This window comes from Dipodomys spectabilis, unplaced genomic scaffold, assembly GCF_019054845.1.
Source record: "Dipodomys spectabilis isolate Male_0828 unplaced genomic scaffold, ASM1905484v1 ptg000257l, whole genome shotgun sequence".
In the NCBI taxonomy this organism is placed as follows: domain Eukaryota; kingdom Metazoa; phylum Chordata; class Mammalia; order Rodentia; family Heteromyidae; genus Dipodomys; species Dipodomys spectabilis.
This window is the reverse complement of record NW_024870934.1, coordinates 1,027,994-1,051,237: the sequence shown is the minus strand read 5'-3', so window position 1 is coordinate 1,051,237 and position 23,244 is coordinate 1,027,994. Positions and strand designations below refer to the sequence as shown.

General features: G+C 62.2%; 1 protein-coding gene across 2 annotated transcripts in view; it reads right to left on the bottom strand.

Annotated features, from left to right (window-relative positions):
* Window positions 1-1,353: 1,353 nt before the first annotated feature.
* Window positions 1,354-23,244, bottom strand: part of Cdh4 (cadherin 4) — a 423,338-nt gene continuing 401,447 nt past the window's right edge. For both annotated transcript variants that reach the window (XM_042699525.1, XM_042699524.1), the window contains 8 exons: window positions 15,288-15,473; window positions 9,061-9,314; window positions 7,786-7,928; window positions 6,710-6,943; window positions 5,291-5,524; window positions 3,844-3,983; window positions 2,583-2,747; window positions 1,354-1,587 (listed from right to left, as the gene is read on the bottom strand). In XM_042699525.1, coding sequence (XP_042555459.1) covers window positions 1,381-1,587; window positions 2,583-2,747; window positions 3,844-3,983; window positions 5,291-5,524; window positions 6,710-6,943; window positions 7,786-7,928; window positions 9,061-9,314; window positions 15,288-15,473 — 1,563 coding nt within the window. In that variant the 3' untranslated portion in view covers window positions 1,354-1,380. The remainder of the gene's footprint in view (window positions 1,588-2,582; window positions 2,748-3,843; window positions 3,984-5,290; window positions 5,525-6,709; window positions 6,944-7,785; window positions 7,929-9,060; window positions 9,315-15,287; window positions 15,474-23,244) is intronic.

The window sequence follows — 23,244 nt, the reverse complement described above, 5'->3', positions numbered from 1 at the left end:
GGCCTAGAAAATGCTTCAGCACGGGTGCCTCTGATGCCGCCTGCCCCTGCCCTGGCTGAGACACGTGGACAGACACGGAGGCATCTTTGGCCCACGAGGTCGGTCTCCTCATCCAGAGGAGAGCGGTGGCTTCGCGTTCTGGGGGGGGTGGGCTGGGTGGGAATTGGACACGCCCACCACACAGTGTGGCCTTGGTCAGGTCACCCATGGCGAGCAGAGCCAGCTCGGGAGAGACATGGGGGAGCAGTGGGGATGATGTGTGGCCTGTGGACACAGGTACAGAGGAGTGAGCGGGGAGGGGGTGACTCTCACCAGCCAGCTGGAACAGGCCCGTACTGCCCACAGCAGCTCAGGAGAGGAGAGGAGAGGGACTGCCAGAGTCACCCAAGTCGGTGCTGGTGCCAAGCCTTCCGCACGCCAAGAAACGCAGACTGGCTAGTCTGTTCTTGGCGTCTGCACAGCCCTGGGGGTGGCCAGGGTCAGAGCGTGCAGCGTGTGGGCCGACACGCGCTCACTGCTTTCCGCCGGCCCCTGGAGTTAACCCTCACTGGCCCTGGTTGTGCCTCACAGGATGCGGTAGCTTCTTGGGCAGCAGGAGGGGCTGGACCAACGACAAGGAGGACCTCGAAGACACTGGGGTTACGGTTGACCCAGACGGAGTTCTGGCAGACTGGGAGGCATTGGAGTGCCCAAGGACGGAGACGGGGGGGGCCCAGGATGGCCCTGGGAGTATCCAAGGGGGAGACGGGCACATCCACAGGCCGGCCCGTCACCCCGGGCTAGGCCGGCCCTGGAGCTTCCTTGCTGGGAACGTAGGCCTTACCCATAAGGCCTGGGGCTGGGGGCCAGGAGATTGCCTTCAGTAAGGGCTGTTGGCATCCGGACCCTAAACTATTTTTTCAAACAAGTCACCCACTTTTTTAAAAAAAACAAATGACAAACACCCCCCTCCCAACCCTGTCAAGATTCTCCTCATCCTCATTTGATGCTTCTAGAGTGTGACCCGGGGGCCCGTCGGGCTCAGGGGCAGGGGGGACAGGGGAGGGGGCGCCTTGGGCTGTCTGCTCGCTTCCAGTCACTCCTGAGTTTAGGGAATCTGACACGTGTACCAAAAGGCACTTTTGTTTGTTTTTGTGTTTAGACAGTGCTTCTGTTCTAGGAGATTCGAGTTAGGGCGGTGCCTCCGGCTCTCCCTTCACGGTCCGGTCCGTGGCGGCGTCGGGTGAGGCCTGGCAGCGACTGTTCATGCTAGACAGCTCCGCGCTGGGGAGGGCAGGGCGGGAAGGGGCCTCCGGACACCAGAGCCAGGCCGGCCTGCTGGGGTGGGGGGCGCCAGCCCCGAGCCGCCCCTCGGCCTCCAGAGCCGTCTCACGTGGGCCGCTAGTCCTCTTCGCCCCCTCCGTACATGTCCGCCAGCTTCTTGAACCGGGGTCCCCAGTCGTTCAGGTAGTCGTAGTCTTGGTCTCCGGAGCTGGACGAGTTCAGGGAGCTCACGGAGCCCGCGGTGGAGCCGCTCCCCTCATAGTCGAAGACCAACAGGGAGTCGTAAGGAGGCGCCGTGGGGTCGTTGTCTGCGGCTCGCAGTCCCTGAGGCCAGAGACACGGGGTAAGGCTGGGGCGCTGCGTCCCGCTGGGGCCACACCGGTGGGAGGGAGGGGGACTGCGGGCCCCTCCCGAGCTGCAGTGTCCGCTCCAGCCGATCTCGGCTCGGGGAGCCCGGCCCGGGCAGCGCACGCAGCAGCGGCCGCCTCTCCTTCAGTGTTGGCCGGGCCCTGGGCCCCCAACACCCGCGCCCTGTGTGTGCGGCCTGCGGGGTGCGCGGCAGCCGTGCCCTTGAGGGGCCGTCCCCCTGGTCTCAGGGGGCCCTGCAGGTTCTCATGGTGGCCGAGGCTGACCAGGACCTCTAAGGCCCCCCTCCCCACCGTCCTGCCGCCCTGGGGTTTGTCACCAAGGACACCACACATGCTGTCTCTCCTTTTGAAAAAATACCCAGAGCAAGCCTGGAGACGAACTCAGACTCAAGAGCCCCCAGCCTGCAGGGGTGAACTGGGTTTACTCTTGACACCTTGCAAGGATGGCCCTGGGCCTGCCCGCGGTCCCCGCCCCCCCACCTCCTTTGAGGAACTTGAGGCTGTGGGGGTGGCTGTGTCCACTCCTCGAAACGGTGTCCCTCAATCATCCCTCAGATGAGGGACGATGGCCTTCTGTGTTCAAGGCCGGACTCTGGAAGGGAAGGGCTTAGCTAATGTGAGCTTACTTACACAGGAGTCCTTTTGCTAAAAATGCGTTCTCACAGACTCTGGGGCGAAAGAGAGGCAACACGGTGCGTTCCCAGCAGATGACACCCAGGGGCCTTTTGGAGCCAGGCAGTCTAGGTGACATTTCGAGGACAGTGCGGTCTGGGACTGCTGTTCAAACCCACCTACTTCTGGGTAACCCAGAGGCTCTGGAGAGGCTGCCTATGCTGGGTGAGCCTTGGGGCCGCTGCCTCTCCCTCATTGTCGCTCTGTGTGTGTGTGTGAACAGGATTTGGCTTTCAGAGGCGATCCCACGCTTGGGCCCTCCCACCGCAGGCCACACACCTCACTGATGAAGTCACCGATGTCCCCCGGGTGCGGCACCACGGGCCTGACTGGGTACTGGGGCTCGGCGCCCACCGGCCGCTCATCCACACGCCGCACCCCTGGGGCCTTGCTCAGCACGTGCTCCATTGCTTCCGGCTGCTGCAGCTGGCTGAGGTCATAGTCCTGGGGGTGGAGGCCAAGTGAGTCAGGAAGGCTGGAGGGTGGGGGAGCAGCCGGGGCGCCCCAGAATCCTAAGCCCCGTCCTATGCTGTCACTGTCCCTTCTGACCACACCTGTTCTCTGAGCACACTGCGTCCTGGCCCGTCCCCGTCTGCCCTGCCTGCAGTGCCCATGGCTTGTCCTTCTTCCCCCAGCCTGCATGTCCTCTAGGCAGGTGTGGGCCTGACCACTGCCTTTGCTGCCCGGGCGCTCCTCCCCTCCCCCACAGAGCCTCTGAGTGTGAAAGTTCACAATGGTGGAAACTGAGCTCTTCTGCAGCCAGGCAGCGCTGTGACCTCCACAGGCCCAGGTCAGACGACCGATCCTGCCCTGGGAATGCTGGGCCCAGGGAACTGCACGATGGCCGGGGCCCAGGCTGGGTGCTGACGGCCAAGCTGGGGGCCTGAGCATCATCAAAGAAATGCATGACACCTTTCCAGTTGCAAAAAGGACAAAAGGCCTCACTGTAAAAACCCCAGGCTGAAGCCGGGCACTGTTAGCTCACGCCTGTCATCCTAGCTACTCAGGAAGCTGAGATATGAGGACTGCAGTTCAAAGCCAGCCCAGGCAGGAAAGTCCGTGAGACTCCTAACTCTAATAAACTGCCCAGAAAAAGCTGGATGTGGTACTGTAGGTCAAGTTGTAGAGCACTAGCCTTGAACACAAAGAGGCTCAAGGACAGTGCCCAGGTCCTGAGTTCAAGCCCCAGGACTGGCAAAACAAAAACAAAAACTAAAAACCCCCAACAAGCCTGAGTGAGCTGGGCACTGAGGGCTCACTTCTGTAATCCTAGCTACTCAGGAGGCTGAGATCTGAGGACTGAGGTTTGAAGCCAGCCTAGGCAGAAAAGCCTATGAGATCTAATTCCTAATTAAAAATAGCAAAAACCTGGAAATGGAACTGTGGCTCAAGTGGTAGAGAGCCAGCCTCGCATGAAAAGGCTAGGGTAGAGTGGAGCCCTTGGTGGTGCTTGAGTTCAAGCCCGAGCACCAGCGTCAACCGCCACAGTAGCAGCAGCAGCACCGGCCTCGGGGAGCGCGCCGCGGGCGGAGCTGCTCACCTGGTCCTCCTCGCCGCCGCCCTCCTCGTCATATTTGAGGATGTTGTCCCGCACATCGTCCTCGGGGTCAATGAGCAGCTGCTTCGTGTGCCGTTCCTTCTCCCGCCGCTTCATCCACACCACAAACAGCAGGACCATGGCTGGGGGGCGGGGCACACGGTGAGCCGGGTGTGGGCACACTGGTGGTGCGCATTTACGCATGAGCATTTCTGCGTGTGCAGTGTGAGTAGGTGTGGGCACATGTGCACACAATTGTGTGAGACCTTGTGAGGATGCACATGGCTGTACATGATTAGCTCATGAGTGTGTGCATGACGAGATGCATATGTGTGCTATGCATGGTGACAGAAGCATGTCTCTGTGTGCACACTTGGGTGAATGTAAGTGTGGATGCTTGTATAAGCATGTGTGTGCTGTGTGCGTTCTTGTTCCTGTGTATATGTGCACACACAGGTTTGTGTGTAGATGCTTCATGTATGTGTGCATACTTATGTGTGTAGCGGTGGGCATAAGTGAACACATGCATTTGCACATGTACATGGGGCACGTGTGCATGCAGGTGTGTGCATGCAGGTGTGTGCGTGCATGTGTGTGCATGGGCTTATGTGCTGTTTCCAAGGCAGGGTTGGACAGAGTCAAGCTCTCCCCCTCTCCCTTGCTGCCTGGCCCTGGCATAGCGTTCTCAGACGTGTGTCCACGGTATCTGTGTGGTCCCTCGGTACCCGTGGGGCCCTGGGGCCCCTGCCCTTGTGGGCACTGGAATGCACAGATGCTCATGTCCCACGTGCAAAGCGTGGCAGTGTTTGCGTGGCGTGTACACACATCTCCAGTGTGCTCTTGTCATCTCTGCTGTCTTGTGGTTTTGGATTGAGTGCACTGCTGTGTGGTTCAGGGAATAATGACCAGAGAGGAGTCTGTGCTCATTCGGCTCAGACCGATTTAAAGACGTGTTCTCAATGCACAGCTGGATGAGTCAGTGAGGCGCGGCCCGGGCAGAGGCCCGCTGTGTGTGTGCACTCTCCTTCCTCCCGCTCGCCCTGGGACAGCCGATGGCTGAGCACTCACCTCGCCCCGGGGGGGACAGGATGACTAGAGGGGGAGAGCCTGGCCTGGTGGAGGAGGTGAGGGGAGGTCCCTGCAGGGGAGGGGGATGGCGTGACAGGAGTGAGGAGCTTAGGGGGCCCCTGAGAGGCCCTCTCCAGAGGGGGCTCAGACAGGCTGGAGGCAGGGGGGAAGGTGCTCTGGGAGGCAGAGTGGGGTGGTGGGAGTTGATGACACCCCTCAACAGCTGGATGGACCCCCCGCTCCACCCTAAGGGCTTGCACGAGGACCAGGTTAGTGGGCCCCCAAAAGCCCTCTGACGGGGGATGTGAGCCGCGGGGCCGGCCTCGCCCCGGCCCAGGCCCAGCACTCGTGCCTGGGAGGCCCCAGCGGCGGCTGCACTCACTCAGCAGGATGACGATGCAGATGAGGATGGCCACGATGGCGCCCGTGCCCAGGCCGGCCGCGGCCACCGCGCCAACCGTGGTGCAGTCTCCGTGCTCGTCACAAGGGCAGACCTTGACCTTGATGACCGACGTGTTGGACAGGGGAGGGTTCCCGGAGTCGGTGACGATGACAGGGACGTCGTACACCCCCGCCTCCAGGTACAGGATGCGCAGGCTGAGCTGGGCATAGTCGCCTGGTGGGAAGACCGCACAGACGCTACCACCACCTCCACCCAGACAGGGAAGGGCATGAGTAGTGCCAGGGGGAGAAAGGTCACTGCGACAGGTAGGAGAAGAAGTAATTTCCCAGATACACAGAGTGCTTTCAAGTCAAACTAGGGGAAAGGTGTAGTGGCACGTGCATGGAACGCTAGCTGCTCAGGAGGCAGAGATTGGGAGGATGTGGGTTTGAGGCCAGCCTGGGCAAAGTTTACAAGACCCTTTTTGACCAATAGCTGGGCATGGTGGTACATGCCTGCCCTCTCGGGAGGATTATGTTTCTAGATCAGCAAGAGCTTCATGAGGCTTTGTCTCTACAGAAGGAAGCTGGCTGGGGTGACCCAGCTTCTGCGGAGGATGAAACAGGATTGCAGTCCATGCATGGCCTGGTCAAAAAGTGAGACCCTATCCCCACACCAACCAGTGTAGGAAAGAGCGGGAGGCCCGGCTCCGTGTGGATGCCTGCCCGGCACACAGAAAGCCCTGAGTTCAGACTCCAGCACTTCCAAAACAAAAAACAAACAAAACCCAAAACTAAAACAGATCAGCTAAGAAAAAAGATATCCACAGAGAAAAAAGGCAGACGCATTCACAGACAGTTCACAGAAGAAATGGAAACACGGAGCTGGGAAGGTGGCTCAGGGGTCGAGTGCTTGCCTCCCATGCATGAGGCCCTGGGTTCGATACCTCAGCACTCCATAGGCAGAAAAAGCCGGAAGTGGTGCTGTGGCTCAAGTGGTAGAACACTAGTCTTGAGCTGAAGAGCTGAGGGACAGCGCCCAGGCCCAGAGTTCAAGCCCCATGACCAAAAAAAAAAAAAAAAAAGGGAAGAGCAGTGTGTCTGGACATTTCTACGGATGATAGTTAAGAGATGTAAAAGGAGTTTGGGCTGTAAAACTGGAGGTCTGAGAGAGTGTGAAGTTCCCAGGCTGCCGGCTTGTCAGAGGTCTGTGCCCCCCAAACGATGCCCTGGCAGGAGCCCGAGGCAAGGCCCCGGTGTGGGAGCGTCGGGCGGGCCGGGCTGGCCCAGCATGAGGCGTGAGCAGTGCCCAGCCTTGTGTGGAGCTGCCCGAGAGGACAAGGACTGGACGGCCACCCCCGCCCCCTCCTCCGGGGAGCACGGGTGCAGACGTGGCCCCCCCTTGCCAGGACAGACTCACCATTCAGGCGGGTGATGGTCCAGTTCTTCCGCACAGCAGCCGGGACGAAGGGCAGCTCGAAGACATAGGGGCCGATGTTGGGGTCCACGTCGGCGTCGGCGGCGGTGATGTTGATGGCGTTGAGGCCTGGCTTCTCGCAGATCTGTGCCTCCTTGGGCAGCAGTTCAGGGGCGTTGTCGTTGATGTCGATGAGGTAGATCTGCAGGGTCCCGGTGCCGCTGGCCGGGGGGATGCCTGGGGGATGGACACACGCGACACGGGTGACACACCGGTGACAGTGCGGCTCACTCCTGGTACGCCCACCACAGCCACGTGACCAGCAGACAGAAGCAGGCCCAGCCCCGCAGCCACACCTAGAGCCATGGCGGCACAGGCCCTCCAGGCTGGACCATGTGGGTCGCAGCTATGCCCGGGGGCCCAGGGCAGGCAGGCTCTGCATGGCCGCAGCCTGGCGCCCACCTGGCACGCTTCCTAGACCTCCTCTGCCTCCTACCTAGCAGGGCTCCCAGACCCACCCCAAATGGCCGCCACCTCCTCCTGAGGCGGAGCCGGACGCTCAAGCCGAGGCTGGGTGGAAGGTGGGGTCCATGGAGGGGCCCTGCTTGCGTCTGGCCTTGGTGTGGCCAGAGGTGCTCCGCTGGGCCTCGGGGCTCCTCAGAGAGCACCCTGAACCCTGACCCAGCCCCAGCCTGTGCTCTGGCTCTAGCTGGAGGTGCTGTGGGTGGAGGACTGGAGGCGGCAGTGGCAGAGCATTCTGGTCATGGCCACTTTGACCTCTACGCTAATGGCCAAGGGCCTCTACTGAAGCAGGTAGGTGCATAAAAAGCTCCTACAGGATGTCTCTTGAATCTTCCAGAAACTATGGAGGAGCACTGAGGACAAGCACAGAGCATGTCTTCAAAAGCGGTGGTAAGCTGAGACTGCGTGGCTGGGGGTGCAGGGCTCCCCGCTCCGGCCCGTCTAGCGCTCCAGGCACCCTGCAAGGTGAGCCTCTGAGTACTGGGCCCCTTCCTCTCCCTGAGCACAGCAGCAGCCACGGAGATGCCCTCCCAGCGGCTCCTTGGGACGGGACCCACCGTTGTCGGCTGCCAGGAAAGTGGCCTCGTAGACGTTGTTCTTGGTGTAGAGGGACTCGCGATCCAGGACAGCTGCAGTGGTGATCTGCCCGTTGGTGGTGTTGATGCGCAGCCAGCTCGCGGGGTCGGCCAGCTTTGAGTACCTGCGGAGGAGCAGGGCTGAGGAAGGTCAGAGCGCACGAGAGCCCCTGACGCGGGGCTGCACCCACGGGGGCTGCCGGCCCAGTGCCTGGAGCTCAGGGCACACAGTGTGGCTCTCCCTGCTGGGGCCCTGCAGGCTGGCCCAGGTCTGAGGTCCACAGCGGGACGGGACAGGCCGCTGCCCAGGCTCCGTCACCGCACCCTGGCCTCCTCCCGCAGCCGCGGCCCAGGCCTCATCACCGTGCCCTGGCCTCCTCCCGCAGCCGCAGCACTGCGCCCTGGCCTCCTCCCGCAGCCGCAGCACTGCGCCCTGGCCTCCTCCCGCAGCCGCGGCCCAGGCCTCATCACCGTGCCCTGGCCTCCTCCCGCAGCCGCAGCACTGCGCCCTGGCCTCCTCCCGCAGCCGCAGCACTGCGCCCTGGCCTCCTCCCGCAGCCGCGGCCCAGGCTCCGTCACCGCACCCTGGCCTCCTCCCGCAGCCGCAGCACTGCGCCCTGGCCTCCTCCCGCAGCCGCAGCACTGTGCCCTGGCCTCCTCCCGCAGCCGCGGCCCAGGCTCCGTCACCGCGCCCTGGCCTCCTCCCGCAGCCGCAGCACTGCGCCCTGGCCTCCTCCCGCAGCTGTGGCCCAGGCTCTGTCACCGCGCCCTGGCCTCCTCCCGCAGCCGCAGCACCGTGCCCTGGCCTCCTCCCGCAGCCGCGGCCCAGGCTCCGTCACCGCGCCCTGGCCTCCTCCCGCAGCCGCAGCACTGCGCCCTGGCCTCCTCCCGCAGCCGCAGCACTGCGCCCTGGCCTCCTCCCGCAGCCGCGGCCCCATCACCATGCCCTGGCCGTCTCCCGCAGCCGCGGCCCAGGCCCCGTCAGGGAGCCCCAGCCTCCTCCCACAGCCGCAGCACCGTGCCCTGGCCATGCTGGGTGGCATGTGCTGTCTGTGTCCCCACCTGAGAAGTGGGGACAGCAAGGGCACGTGGTGTGACCAGGTCACGCATTACTGCAGTGAAGCCAGGGTCAGACAGGCCAGGCAGTCAACACCTTGCTGGCCTTCTGGACATGGATGGAGTGAGGCTTGTCCAGGGAGCCTGGAACGGGAGGACCCCACCCGAGGGCGTGGGCAGGGCAGGGGCCATCCGCCTCACCTCACGGCTTGCTGCATGAAGCGGTCGGGGTCCACGGCGGAGAAGGTGGTGAGCGCCGTGCCCGCGGGCACGCCCTCCTCCAGGCGGATCAGCTTGTGATTGGACGGGAAGTAGGGCGCCTCATTAATGTCTGTGACGGAGATGGTTACCCCTGCCGTGGACTGGAAGGACATCTGGATCCCGCTGGCCAGGGGCGCCTGATTGGACACCATCACGGTCAGCATGAAGGCACGGTTCAGCTCATAGTCCACAGACTGCAGGAGAGAGGGGTGAGCTGACCACTCTTACTCCCCAGCCCCCGCCTCCTCCCCAGACAGGAGGACAGGGGTGAACTGCCCACACCCCACCCCAGCCCCCTCCTGCTCCCCAGACTGGAGGACAGGGGTGAACTGCCCACCCCAGCCCCCTCCTGCTCCCCAGACTGGAGGACAGGGGTGAACTGCCCACCCCAGGCCCCTCCTGCTCCCCAGACTGGAGGACAGGGGTGAACTGCCCACACCCCACCCCAGGCCCCTCCTGCTCCCCAGACTGGAGGACAGGGGTGAACTGCCCACACCCCACCCCAGGCCCTTCCTGCTCCCCAGACTGGAGGACAGGGGTGAACTGCCCACACCCCACCCCAGGCCCCTCCTGCTCCCCAGACTGGAGGACGGGGTGAACTGCCCACACCCCACCCCAGGCCCCTCCTGCTCCCCAGACTGGAGGACAGGGGTGAACTGCCCACACCCCACCCCAGCCCCCTCCTGCTCCCCAGACTGGAGGACAGGGGTGAACTGCTCACACCCCACCCCAGGCCCCTCTGGCTCCCCAGACTGGAGGACAGGGGTGAACTGCCCACGCCCACCCCAGGCCCCTCCGGCTCCCTAGGCTGTGATCTTCAGGGGGTGCTGCCCACTGCAGTTCTCTCCAGGTACCCTTGTCTCTGGCTTCCTGTGGGATTTGGCAGCAGGAGGAGAGGCTGAGGCAAAGGACCCCAGCTAGGCCTGCCCCCCCGCCCCCCGAGACTGAAGCTGAGCTCCTGGGTGATAGCCCCAGAAACTACTCTCATCTGGCACTAGGAAAGTAGGGGTCTGATCACACCAGCATGAAGCCTGCCACTGCTCACACCAGTGAAAGTACTTCCTACCCACTCACACTATCATGAAGACCCCTACCTACTCACACCAGTGTGAGGCCCTCCTTACCTGCTCATACCAGTGTGAGGCTCCCTACCACTCATACCATCATGAAGACTCCTACCTACTCACACAAGCACGAAGACCCCTACCTACTCACACCAGTGTGAGGCCCTCCTTACCTGCTCACACCAGTGTGAGGCTCCCTACCACTCATACCATCATGAAGATTCCTACCCACTCACACCAGCATGAAGACCCCTACCTACTCACACCAGTGTGAGGCCCCCCTTTACCTACTCACACTAGTGAGACCCTTCTTACCTGCTCACACCAGTGTGAGACCCCCCCCACCCACTCATACCATCATGAAGACCCCTACCCACTCACACAAGCACAAAGACCCCTACCTACTCATACCAGTGTGAGGCCCCCTTACCTGCTCACACCAGTGTGAGACCCCCCACCCATCATACCATCATGAAGACCCCTACCCACTCACACAAACACCTACTCACACCAGTGTGAGGCTCCCTTATCTGCTCACACTGGTGTGAAGACCCCTACCTGCTCACACCGATGTGATGCCCCCAGGGCTGCCTGTCCAGGGGTGCCCTGCCAGGTGTACTGGGTTGAATGGTGGTCCCCCCAAGGTACGTATACCTGGAACTTAAGAGTGTGCCCTTATTTAGAAACAGACTCTTTGTAGATATAAGTAAAGATATCAAGTGAGATCACCCTTCTCAGAGGAAGATAGAGAAAAGAAAGATAAAGGGCAAATAATTTTGCAACATGCACAACTCTGTGAGGTGTTATGGGAACCTCAAAGAGAGTCATTGGGGGAAGGGTGGGGTGGGGAGAGGGAAAGCCGTGGGAGAGGGGGGGTGGGGAGAGGGAAAGCTGTAGGGGGGGGAGGGTTGGGTGGAGGGAGGGAAAGCCGTGGGGGGAGGGTGGGGTGGGGGGAGGGAAAGCCGTGGGGGGGAGGGTGGGGTGGGGGGAGGGAAAGCCGTGGGGGGGAGGGTGGGGGGAGGGGAGGGTGGGGTGGGGGAGGGAAAGCCGTGGGGGGAGGGTGGGGAGGGGAGGGTGGGGTGGGGGAGGGAAAGCCGTGGGGGGAGGGTGGGGTGGGGGAGGGAAAGCCGTGGGGGGGTACTCTGAGAGAACAATATACACGCGCCTGAGTCACCACCACGAAACCCCTTGGTGCGATTCATACACTCCAAAAAAACGACCGGGGAGCAAGGGCGGGCATGGCGAAGCCGCTGTGAGCCCTGAAATGGTTTGGGCGGGGGGCGGGGAGGAGGGGCGCTGCAAAGCAGATCCAGACACTGTTTACACGCCTGGAAATGTTGCTCTCACCTCCCTGTACTATGCACGGCACGCACGCATGCAGCAAAAGCAGGAAGGTGGAGGAATGTTTGAGGCCAGGGACCCAGGGAGGAGCCCTGGAACTCGGGGGGACCCTAAGCCCCACCGTGAGGCTGGGCGGGGACTCTGGAGGGGTTCAAGTTAGCAAAGGGCTTTAGAGCGGGGCCATAAGAAAGAACCCTGGTGGCTTCATAGGGAGAGAGAGAGAGAGAGAGAGAGACAGAGACAGAGATAGAGACACACACACTCTCACCCCCCAAACACACATGTACGCTCATACACGTGCACACATACTCATGCTCATACACATAGTCACATACATGCACACATGCCCACACACACTCACCCCACCCCCAAGCACACACACATGTGCACTCATACGCATACTTATATACATAGTCACATGCACACACACATGCTCACCCCCAAGCACACATACATGCTCTCACACACAACACGTGCACATATACACATGCCCATAAACATACAGTCATACGCTTAACCCCCAAACACACATGCTCTCACACACTCATACATGCACACACACATGCTCGTACACAGTCACACAATGCTGACCCTAAATATACATGCTCTCACACACATGTGTATACACACATGCTCATACACAGCCACAAACACACCCCTAAACACATACACACATGTGCACACATACATATGCTCATACATATAGTCACCCCCACATACACATGCTCTCACACGCATGCACACACATGCACATGCTCATAGTCACACACCCTCACTGCCAAACATATACACATGTATTCTCACATGTGCACACATGCACATGCTCTTACACGTATCATGCACAGCACACACATGCTCTCACACACTCACACATGTACACACACATGCTCATACACAGTCACACCCCAACACACACACATGTACACACATACACATGCTCAGTCACACATATATGTACGTACACACAATGCTCACCCCCAAACACACACATACACATGTGCACACATGCACACGCTCATACACATAGTCACACACATTCACCCCCACATAGTGCTCTCACACACATGTGCACACATGCACACGCTCATACACACAGTCACGCACACACGCACACACGCTGTCTCTCCGTGTGATGCTGCCTTGGGGCACTGCCATCACCGGGCCCTCCGGTGGCAGCGGGAACCTCGCTCACTCCTCACGGCGGCCGTGACGCGCCGGCTGGGGCTGGGCCCAGCGCCCTCGGAGGTGAGGAACAAGTGCAGGTAGCGCGTTCCCGGGAAGGTGGGAAGAAGGGAGGGGGGCAGGGAGGGAGGACAGAAGGCCGCAGGAAGGTCGGTGGGAGCCTGGGCTGTCCCTGGGCGCCCACGGCCCCTGCGTGGGTCTTCTCAAGAGCAGCCACGTGGCCAGGCTGGTGCCCCACACCTATGGCTTCAGCTGCCACAGAAAGCCAGTGTGGGGGGAGAGCGTGGAAGGACAAGGTGAGAGGCTGAAGGGCAGGGGAGGAGGCCGACGGGGCCTCAGGAGGGTCTGGAGGGAGGCCCCGACCGCCCCTGGTGACCACCGCGACTGCTCTCCCCAGGCCTGCTCTCCTGCCCGCTGAGGGAGGGGTGAGCTCACCGACCCCCCTGAACCGGGGGTGTGCTGAGGCCGCAGTTCTGGGTGGGGCTGGGCACCTCTGCCCCTGAGCAGCATGGTGCACTGCAGGTCAGCTGACCTCTCCTGTTCCCCTCCTCCCCCCGCCCCTGTCCCAAGCCCGTCAGTACTGGGGCTCCCGGGGGACTCTGGCTGCAAGTCTGGCCCCTCCCCAGAGGTTACATGGGTGCTTAGTCCCCCATCCCCAACTGCAATTTATCCCTTCAGTCCTGGACCTCATGCCAGCCAGCGCCCAGGACCGGCCCAGACCACACTGTGACAGCCCCACACAGATAGGAACGAAACAGATGCTAAAGCCTGGACACACCTCCTCCCCCCCTCCGCCCAAGACCCCCATACCGGGCCCAGGCCCACGGCTCGGCCACTCCCACTTCACGAGGGCCCGGCAGCGCCCCAAGGAGCTGAGCTGTCCTGTGTCCCTGGGGGACACGGAGAATGCTGCATGTCCTGTGCTAAGAAGTGTGCCACCGGCCCCGGCGAGCAGCCTGGCAGAAAGACTGTTACGACCAATAAGAGGCAAAATAAAACCCCATGCCCAGGGAGGGATCAAGAGGTAATCTGCGGCAACCATTTCAGGGAGGCCGCTGGACCTGCGGCAGTGTCTGGCCTGCTCCCCCTTGGGGGGACCCTCGGCTCAGAGGTGGGCACACTCTGGGGGGGGGTGGCCCCCCAAACCATTCCAGGGGAAGGGAGGCTCATGTACTGCCTGCCCTCTGCGAGCTGAACTGCACAGTGTGCAAGCGGTGCCTGGGCCCCATGGCCACACATGACCCTGTCCACACACAGCCCTGTCCACACACGGCCCTGTCCACACACGGTCTGTCCACACACGGTCTGTCCACACATGGTCTGTCCACACACGGTCTGTCCACACACGGCCTGTCCACACATGGTCTGTCCACACAGCCCTGCCAATACACACCCGGTCCACACACGACCTGGCCCACATACGGCCCATGGCCGCACAGGACCCTGCCCACATGGCCCATGGCCGCACAGGACCCTGCCCACATGGCCCATGGCCGCACAGGACCCTGCCCACATGGCCCATGGCCGCACAGGACCCTGTCCACATGGCCCATGGCCGCACAGGACCCTGTCCACATGGCCCATGGCCGCACAGGACCCTGTCCACATGGCCCATGGCTGCACAGGACCCTGTCCACATGGCCCATGGCTGCACAGGACTCTGGCCCTGCTGGGCAAGGCACTTCTGCCCACTTCTCTGGCGATCCGGCACGTGACCGGCTGATCTGCTGCCATCAGGGGCCTCCTACAGTCAGAGGGGGCATCTCATTCCCAGGGCTTTGGGGGGCCAGTTGAGGACTAGGGAAGGTCAGGGCACCGCAGGCTGGTGAAATGCTCGTCCCCTCCAGCCTAGTGCTCGTGTTTGAACTCGGGGCCTCGCATTGTGTGGCGTTCCACTGCACGCATCACCCCAAGACAGTCTCGGATTACACTTGTGACAGCCTGGACTTCAGTCCTCCTGTTTGCGCTTCGCTGTGCTGCTGGGGCGGCAGTGGCTCTGGCACCGGCTCTGTGCTTCCTCACAGCTTGGGAGCACAAACCCCTGCTACTGGGCCCTTTGCCTGAGATGCAAACTCACAAAGCTTGAGGCCAGGCACAGCCTTGAACTGCTGGGATTATGGGCTTCAACTAGGCCGGCCTGCGGCCCTCCTTGCTTCTGAGAACTGCCAGGCCTGCAGCTCCACAGAGGAGGGGCCAGGGGCGTGGCCCTGGGAAGCTGGGTAGCACCTCTCCAGGGGGCGGTGGCTGGGCTGAAGAGGGGTAGAGCACGGGGTGGGGAGTGTGGGGGACAGAGACGTGCGACCGTGGACGCAGGATGGCCGTGGACGTCTGTATGGGACAGCCTTGTAACCAGGCAGGCGGAGCCGTCCCAGCCCCAAGGTGCTCGCAAGCAGGCTTCAATCCTCCTGCAGCTGCCGTGTGCCCGCACCGCCTCCGACACCGGGCCAGGGCGGTCAGCGGGGGGGCGGTCTCCAAGCACCACAGCGCCACATGAGCCTCGCCGGCATATTACGTGCGTGTCGTGTGCACCGTGTGCACGCCCCGTGCCCCGGTCTGCGTACCTGGCTCCGGCTCACCCACCTTCACCACGGTGACCAGGCCCTCGTTGGTGATGGGGTCCGTGCGCACGCTGAAGTGTCCCGAGGGGTCCCCGCTGATGATGCGGTACACGGCGTTCCAGTTGGGTGAGTGGGGCTGGTCTCGGTCCATCACAGTGAGGTTGGCCACCACCGTCTCCACCCGGTTTTCTGGGACTTCTCCGGAAAACTGCAAAATGTAAGAACACAGAGGGTGACAACCCTGTGGGGCGGGAGAGCCCGGGAGGCCGGGAGGCCGGGGAGGCCGTGGAGGCCGGGGGGCCGGGGAGGCAAGGCCCTGCCGCACCCGGAGGCAGCGGGGTTGCTGCTCAGGTTCGGGCTGGGCTCATTCCACAGCGTCCACGGTGCTGAGGGAGGACAAGGTGAGCTTCACCACGGTGTGCGTGTCCACACAGGCTCAGACACATGCTCACATCGGTGCACACACATACAAGTCACGCCTCCCTTGCCATCTCCTCTGAGCCTTTCCACCTGGGCAGAAGAGGATGCGTGCGCGACAGGCATGCTGCGGCCTCTGTCCTGGTCGGCCTCAGGCTTGGGGGGCCAGCCACAGAGGCGCACAGGCAGGGCGGCTCCCTGCGGAAGGGCACCTACAGCCATCCCACCTCTGGTTTTGTGTTTGCCAGTCCTGGGGCTTGGACTCTGGGCCTGGGCACTGTTCCCGGGCTCTTTTGTTGCTCAAGGTTGGCACAGTGCCTTGAGTCACAGTGCCACTTCTGGCTTTTTCTGAGTAGTTTATTGGAGATAAGAGTCTCACAGACTTTGCTGTCTGGGCTGGATTTGAATTGTGATCCTCAGATCTCAGCCTACTGAGTAGCTGGGATTATAGGCATGAGCCACCAGCGCCTCTGGTTTTGAAGCTACATCACCCCAAATTTATTCTGGGGTGTGGCTGGCTTGGTCTAGCACAGAGGCTGGCAAAAAGTAAGGCTGAACCCAGCTTGCGTGTTATTATTGTAAATAAAGTTTTATTGGCATACACCCAAGCCCATGATTTACATGCCATCTGCTGTGGTGTGGAGCTGGGTCGTCGTGACAGAGACAGTATGGTCACCATCTGGCCCTTCACAGAAAATAGCTGCAGAACCTGTTCTAGACCCTTATTGAGAACTGCTGCAGAAGTGGTCACCACAGCTCAGGCGTGGGGCCCCTGCCTCGGCCGGCCTGGTCAGCGCCAGGGTCTGAAGGTGTGGGATGGGTCGGTGGCGAGGGCTGCTCACAACCTGAGAACTCAGCCTGCCGAGAGCCTTGCTGAGCAGAGCTCCCGGGTTCAGGGACGCTGCTGGGGCCTGGGTTCAGCTGGGCCGGAAGTCAGACTTTCTGGGACTTGTCAGCTTCTGATATGACATGTTCTCTTTTAGGCCAAGCTGCCGCGGTCAGTGTAGTGGACCCTGGTGAGGCATCATGGCTGTCCAGTAGCTTTTGAGTCCTTCATTTTCCAGAAACATGCTTTCTGACACTCCTGTATAGCTGCCAGGGTCAGGGGACCAGGGCCTGTTGGTGAAGGCACTGGTAGAATTGAGGTCCCCCTGCCCCAGCCCCAGAGAGCCGCGTCCACACCTGACACGCCCGCCATGCCCCTTGACGGACTCTTCGTGGCCGGGCCGGCTCCTCGTGGCCGGGAAGCCCATCGCCGGCCTGGCCGAGCCTCTGCGCTGCCTCTGGCCGGCGCCCACGCGGGCTGTGCGTCCTGCAGGCTCCTGGGTACACCTCGTACAGCGTCGACTTTAATTCATGCAGGTGGAATAACGCTCTCTAGGAAGGGCCCTAGCCGCTAAGTCTGGCTGCGATTCTCTTGTTCGCCATCCTCTGGACATAATGACTTTTTAATTTAATTTTTCAGATTCCAAGGCACCGATAAAGCCTGGTGTGCCTCTGGGAAGCAGGGCGGGGATCGGGGAAGACGGAGTCACCGTGGTGCCGGGATGGCGCTTCTCGCCTGGGCTGCAAGCTGGGATTCACATGCAATCCTTCCCGAGAGGCAGTGGAAGCGACCTCTGCCCCTTCCAGCTCAAGCCCCACCCTCCCCCAGCCGCCGTAGCAGGGAGAGGGGCAGGACGCGAAATGGAGCCAGGATGCTGGAAAATCTGCTCAGAGGTGCTCTCCCAGTGCCAGCGGTGAGACAGTGCCAGACAGTCCTCACAGCGCCGGCCAGACCCCATGCAGCGACCCCGGGCGGGAGGGAGGATGCTGGGAAAGACCATGGTGTCCCCTCTCAGGGACACGCCCAGGATTTGCACTCAGGACAAGCAGCTCGGCCGCTTGCTGGGCCCTCGGTGACTGGCCTTTAGCAAACTTCATAGAACCAGTCAAAGTCACACTGCTGTGAGCAAAGGAGCAAGGGCTTGAACTGAGCGCAAGTCCTCAGTGGGTGTGGCTGAGAGGCTGGCCTTAGGGGAACTACTGGACTTTAGGGGGCTAGGGGTGGTAGTGGGTGTTCTGGGCTGTAGCTGGTGTATGGGGGGTAGTGGGTATTCTGGGCTGTAGCTGGTGTATGGGGCGGTGTGGGTATTCTAGGCTGTAGCTGGTGTATGGGGCGGTGTGGGTATTCTGGGCTGTAGCAGGTGTATGGGGCGGTGTGGGTATTCTGGGCTGTAGCTGGTGTATGGGGCGGTGTGGGTATTCTGGGCTGTAGCTGGTGTATGGGGCGGTGTGGGTATTCTGGGCTGTAGCTGGTGTATGGGGCGGTGTGGGTATTCTGGGCTATAGCAGGTGTATGGGGCGGTGTGGGTATTCTGGGCTGTAGCTGGTGTATGGGGGGTAGTGGGTGTTCTCGGCTGTAGGGGGTGTATGGGGCGGTAGTGGGTATTCTGGTGGCTGTAGGGAGTATGGGGCGATAGTGGGTATTCTGGGCTATAGCAGGTGTATGGGGCGGTGTGGGTATTCTGGGCTGTAGCTGGTGTACGGGGCGGTAGTGGGTATTCTGGGCTATAGCAGGTGTATGGGGTGGTAGTGGGTGTTCTGGTGGCTGTAGGGGGTATATGGGGCGGTAGTGGGTGTTCTGGGCTATAGCAGGTGTATGGGGTGGTAGTGGGTGTTCTGGGCCGTAGCTGGTGTATGGGGTGGTAGTGGGTGTTCTGGGCTGTAGCTGGTGTATGGGGCGGTAGTGGGTGTTCTGGGCTATAGCAGGTGTATGGGGCGGTAGTGGGTGTTCTGGTGGCTGTAGGTGGTGTATGGGGCGGTAGTGGGTGTTCTGGGCTGTAGGTGGTGTATGGGGCGGTGTGGGTGTTCTGGGCTGTAGGGGGTGTACGGGGCGGTAGTGGGTATTCTGGGCTGTAGCTGGTGTATGGGGGGTAGTGGGTGTTCTGGTGGCTGTAGGGAGTGTATGGGCGGTAGTGGGTGTTCTGGTGGCTGTAGCTGGTGTATGAGGCGGTAGTGGGTATTTTGGGCTGTAGCTGGTGTATGGGGCGGTGTGGGTATTCTGGGCTGTAGCTGGTGTATGGGGTGGTAGTGGGTGTTCTGGGCTGTAGCTGGCGTATGGGTGGTAGCGGGTATTCTGGGGGCTATAGCAGGGGTGGTAGTGGGTATTCTGGGCTGTAGGGGTGTATGGGGCGGTAGTGGGTGTTCTGGGCTGTAGGGGGTGTATGGGTGGTAGTGGGTATTTTGGGCTGTAGCTGGTGTATGGGGCAGTAGTGGGTGTTCTGGTGGCTGTAGGGGGTGTATGGGGTGGTAGTGGGTGTTCTGGTGGCTGTAGGGGGTGTATGGGGTGGTAGTGGGTGTTCTGGTGGCTGTAGGGGGTGTATGGGGTGGTAGTGGGTGTTCTGGTGGCTGTAGGGGGTGTATGGGGTGGTAGTGGGTGTTCTGGGCTGTAGCTGGTGTATGGGCGGTAGTGGGTATTCTGAGCTATAGCAGGTGTATGGGGTGGTAGTGGGTGTTCTGGTGGCTGTAGGGGGTGTATGGGGCGGTGTGGGTATTCTGGGCTATAGCAGGTGCATGGGGGGTAGTGGGTGTTCTGGGCTGTAGGGGTGTAGGGGACAGTAGTGGGTATTCTGGGCTGCAGGGCGTGCATGAGGCAGAAGTGGTGTGGCAGGCTCCGTGAGGGGAACAGGCATGTCCACAGTCACCAGGGAGCAACACACACTGAAGACCCGGGACCGGGTGCAGCCGCCCTGAGCCCATGGCGGGCCTCCCCGTCAGAGCCGCACGGCTGCAGCGGCCGGTGCGGCCGGAGCGGTCCAGCTGAGCCACCCTCATCCTTCCAGTCTCGGCTGCTGGCAGGCAGGTGCGGCCCGGCCCTTCTGGTCCTTGTGGCCGCAGTGGGCAGCCATAGAGCGCTGAAGGCCCGGTGTGGCCCTCCCTGTCCTCAGCCTGGGGTGGCCGTGTCCTCACAGGAGACCGCACCCCCAGACAGGCAGGGCCCTGGCACCGGGCGGGCGTGGCGGCTCCTTCAGGAGGCCTCGGTGGCCACATCCGTGGAGGCCTGCGTGACGCCGGCTCTGCGCGGCCCCTTGGCCAGCGCTGCCGGGGGACACAGCGCGTGGTTCCCTCTCGGCTCCTCAGGCCTGCGCCGGCCGCAAGCTGTGGCTGCCGCAAGCGCTGCCTGCCTCTCGCGGGCTTCGTGCACGTCCGGCCGCGTCCCTGGGGGGGAAGGTAGGGGCCTGGCTGGAACTGCACGGAGCAGGCCCGGACGGCAGACACGGCGTGGGCAGCCATCGCTAGGACCTCCTCGCCTTCTGTCACCGTCCTGGGCCTGAGAAAGGCCCAGCTCCTCTAGCTACGCCTGGGCTGCTGGTTAAGCCCTTTGCGGGTGAGGAGGGGGCCGACGGGGGAGAGAAGCCCCTGCCTGATGGCCCTCGGCTGTGGGAGCTCGGGGCCGCTCAGCTCGCGAGCTCCTATCCTCCTGGCGCATGCGGCCTGCGCCCCTCCCCGGGGCCTCCACCCAGCCTCGCTCCTGCAGTGGCCCTCTCCTGTGACAGCGTGTGCTCCAACCTTACTTTTCTTTCCTAATAAAACAGTGGTGAAGCCGGGCACCAGTGGCTCACGCCTGTAATCCTAGCTACTCAGGAGGCTGAGATCTGAGGATCCAGGTTCAAGAGCTAGCCCGGGCAGGAAAGTCTGTGAGACTCCTACCTCCAATAAACCAGAAGCAGCACTATGGTTCAGGTGGTAGAGTGCTTGCCTTGAGCTGAAGAGCTCAGGGACAGGGCCCAGGCCCTGAGTTCAAGCCCCATGAATGACAAGATAAAAAGGGGGCAGGAGGTGTTTCTGTTGGCTGAGTGTTCAGTAGTCAGAACGACAGGATTGGCGGCTCTGAGACTCCAAAGGAGCAGGGAGGCTGCGTTCTCTCCTCTGGCCTCTGCAGCTGAGATTCTGGCGGGCAGGAGTTGGGGAGGAGGCGGTGTGCTGGGCTGGGCCGGAGCCTGCTCCGCCGTGGACGGCGCTCGGAGAGCTGCTGCTGTGGCAGCACCGAAGGCACTAACACGGAGCTAAAAGGAACTCCTAGCCTCTACCCAGCCATGTGGTGGGAGGCTGGGTTGGCTCCCAGGAGACCATGGGAGGCTCCCTGGCCAGGGCTTGGCCCAGCGCTGCCATCAATAATCACGAAGAACAGTGTAAAACAACATAGTCGCTGTGTTGTTTATGGACTGCTTCTGCCGGCCATGAACACGTGCATGCACCGTGTTCCTGACCCCTCTCCCATAGGGACAGAGGAGGAAACCGAGGCACACAAAGCCCAGCTCAGAAACTGGCCAGTGTGGGAGGCAGGCTTGAGGCTGGTGGTCTGGCTCCAGCTCCCCTCCCCGGCCCTGTCCCCCGTTCCCAGCGTAGCTCAGCGGAGGGGATGGAGGGGCGATCTGGAAGCTCTGAGTTGAGAGCTGGACACACAGCAGCAGCACAGGCCTCCTCACCGTGCCTCCCTAGAGGCGCAGATGCGCAAGCCCAGGCCTGTCAGTGGTGGGGCGGAACGGCACCAGGGCAGCCGATGCCCTGGGCGAGGCCCGGCTTCCGCAGAGGCTGCGCTTAGAGACACACAGGTGTCCGGTCTTCAGACAGTTACCCACATGCAACCCAGACTTCCTGCGCTCACAGGGGTCTCCCTACTAGCCCAGCTAGAAGGACCAAGAGCTCCCAGACTCTGGGGAGGGGCCTGGGTGGGAGGGGCCCAGCTAGAGGGAGGGGCTGGGCTGGAGGAAGGCGTCCTGGCAAGTAGGAGGGCCCTGGGGAGAGGGGGAGGGCAGGGCAGAGTGTGAGCTTGTGTCCTCCTTGCTGGCTGAGCTGGCATGGCTGCCCCAGACCCTGCTCTGGGGAGTTCGGCTCTGCTCTTCAGTGGGCAATGGAGGAAGAGGAGAGAACTTTTAATTAACCGTGGAGAGCAGGAAGTGGATCATGCAAATCCTCGGCATCTCTTTAGCTTCTGCTGATTGTTCTTGATTAAACCCCATAAAAATAGCCCAGCTGCCCGAGTGTGTGTGTGTGTGTGTGCGTGTGTGTGTGTGTGTGTGGCAGTGGGGTCAGCCTGCCCGTCCACACTGTGAGGCACAGATGGTGTCCTGGGCTCTCATGCCACTGTCTTGAGGGGCTCTGCCAAGGGCCACCTTGAACCTGGGGACACAGGTGTCCCGAGGGCCATGCCGGGGAGGAGGGGCAGCAGCGGAAGGCAGGGGTGACTTTCAGACTACAATCTGCTTTTCCTCCTTTGCCCACTGGCCATCCACCAGGACCCATGCCCTACGCCCTGGGCCTCACAGTCCTGGCAGTGGCTCTGCCCACGCGGCGGCTGGCGGGCGGCGGAGCCCGCATTGTGGGGTTGTAGCAGTGCACATAGTGGATGTGTGATCTTTTTGGATGTAAAAGACAGCGTTCACCCACGTGGGGGTAGGCGGTGGGGTGTCATCTCTGCCGGGGCCCACTTGCTCTCTGCCCACCCTGAACTCAGGTGTCTGTGGGGGTCCCTGCCCCCCGGCCAGCACCTCGGAACAAGCAAGGTGGCACTATTGGGGGTGGAAGTCAGTTTCCAGGCTGGGGCTCTGAGCTCCCCTGCCAGCCCCTCAAGGCTCCTGTGGCCCACAGGTGTCTCCAAACCCCTCACTGCCTGGAGGGGTGTCAGCCCCTGGGTCTGAGTGCTGTGGGGGTCCTCAGGACCCAGGGCCACTGGTGCCTGGCTTGGTGATGCCTGTGGCAACTTTGGGCAGTCTCCTGCCTGAGGGCAGCAGGGGCCGCTGGAGAGGGCTGGCGAGGCTGGGAGGCGGCGGCAGGCCCAGGGCACAGCTCTCTAGGATTCGCTCCACACCGGGGGCTGTTCCCGGGTCCACTCCCCAGGAGCCGGGCCCGCCGCCCCCCGCTTCTGCTGCTGAACTGGGGGGGGATCTGCCCTGCAGAGGGGTCATTTCCTGCCATCGGGAGGCCTCTGGGGGCAGGACACCAGCACCTGCCTGCCAGGCCAGCCAGTGCCTTGGTGCCCTGCTGTCCTGCTGGGCGCCCCGAGCTGTCTGAGCGCCTTCCTCCACCGGGCCACCGGCTGTCCGCCCACTAGATGGCGCTGCGCTCCCACGGCCGCCAGGGCCTCTGCCAGCTCCACCCAGGGCTTGGGCCACAGTGGAGGAGAGGCGGCTCTGGCAAAGGTGCACTCCCCGCAGGGAGGGAGCAGGTGGGCCAGGCTCCCCATGCCCACCCCTGCTGTGGCCTCCTTCTCCGGGTCCTAGCTGCTTTCCACTGGCAGCGGGTCCTGTGACCACATGAAGACTCCCGCCTCCTCCCTTGTCCCTCCCCCTCCCGGGCCCGTCCCCCTCCCTCCACCCTGTCCCTGCTCAGTACCCAGTTATGACCCCTCCTAGGTGGAGAGCAGAGGCTGAGGCAGGCCTGGCTGCCCACAGGCTGGGCTGCTGCGGCCCTCCCTCCTGGGGGGCACCCTCCCCTCTGCAGCTCTGGCCTGACACCTGCAGCCCCTCTGCAGGCCCAGCTGGCCATGCCTCCCTCCTGCCGTCCCCACACTCAGGGGT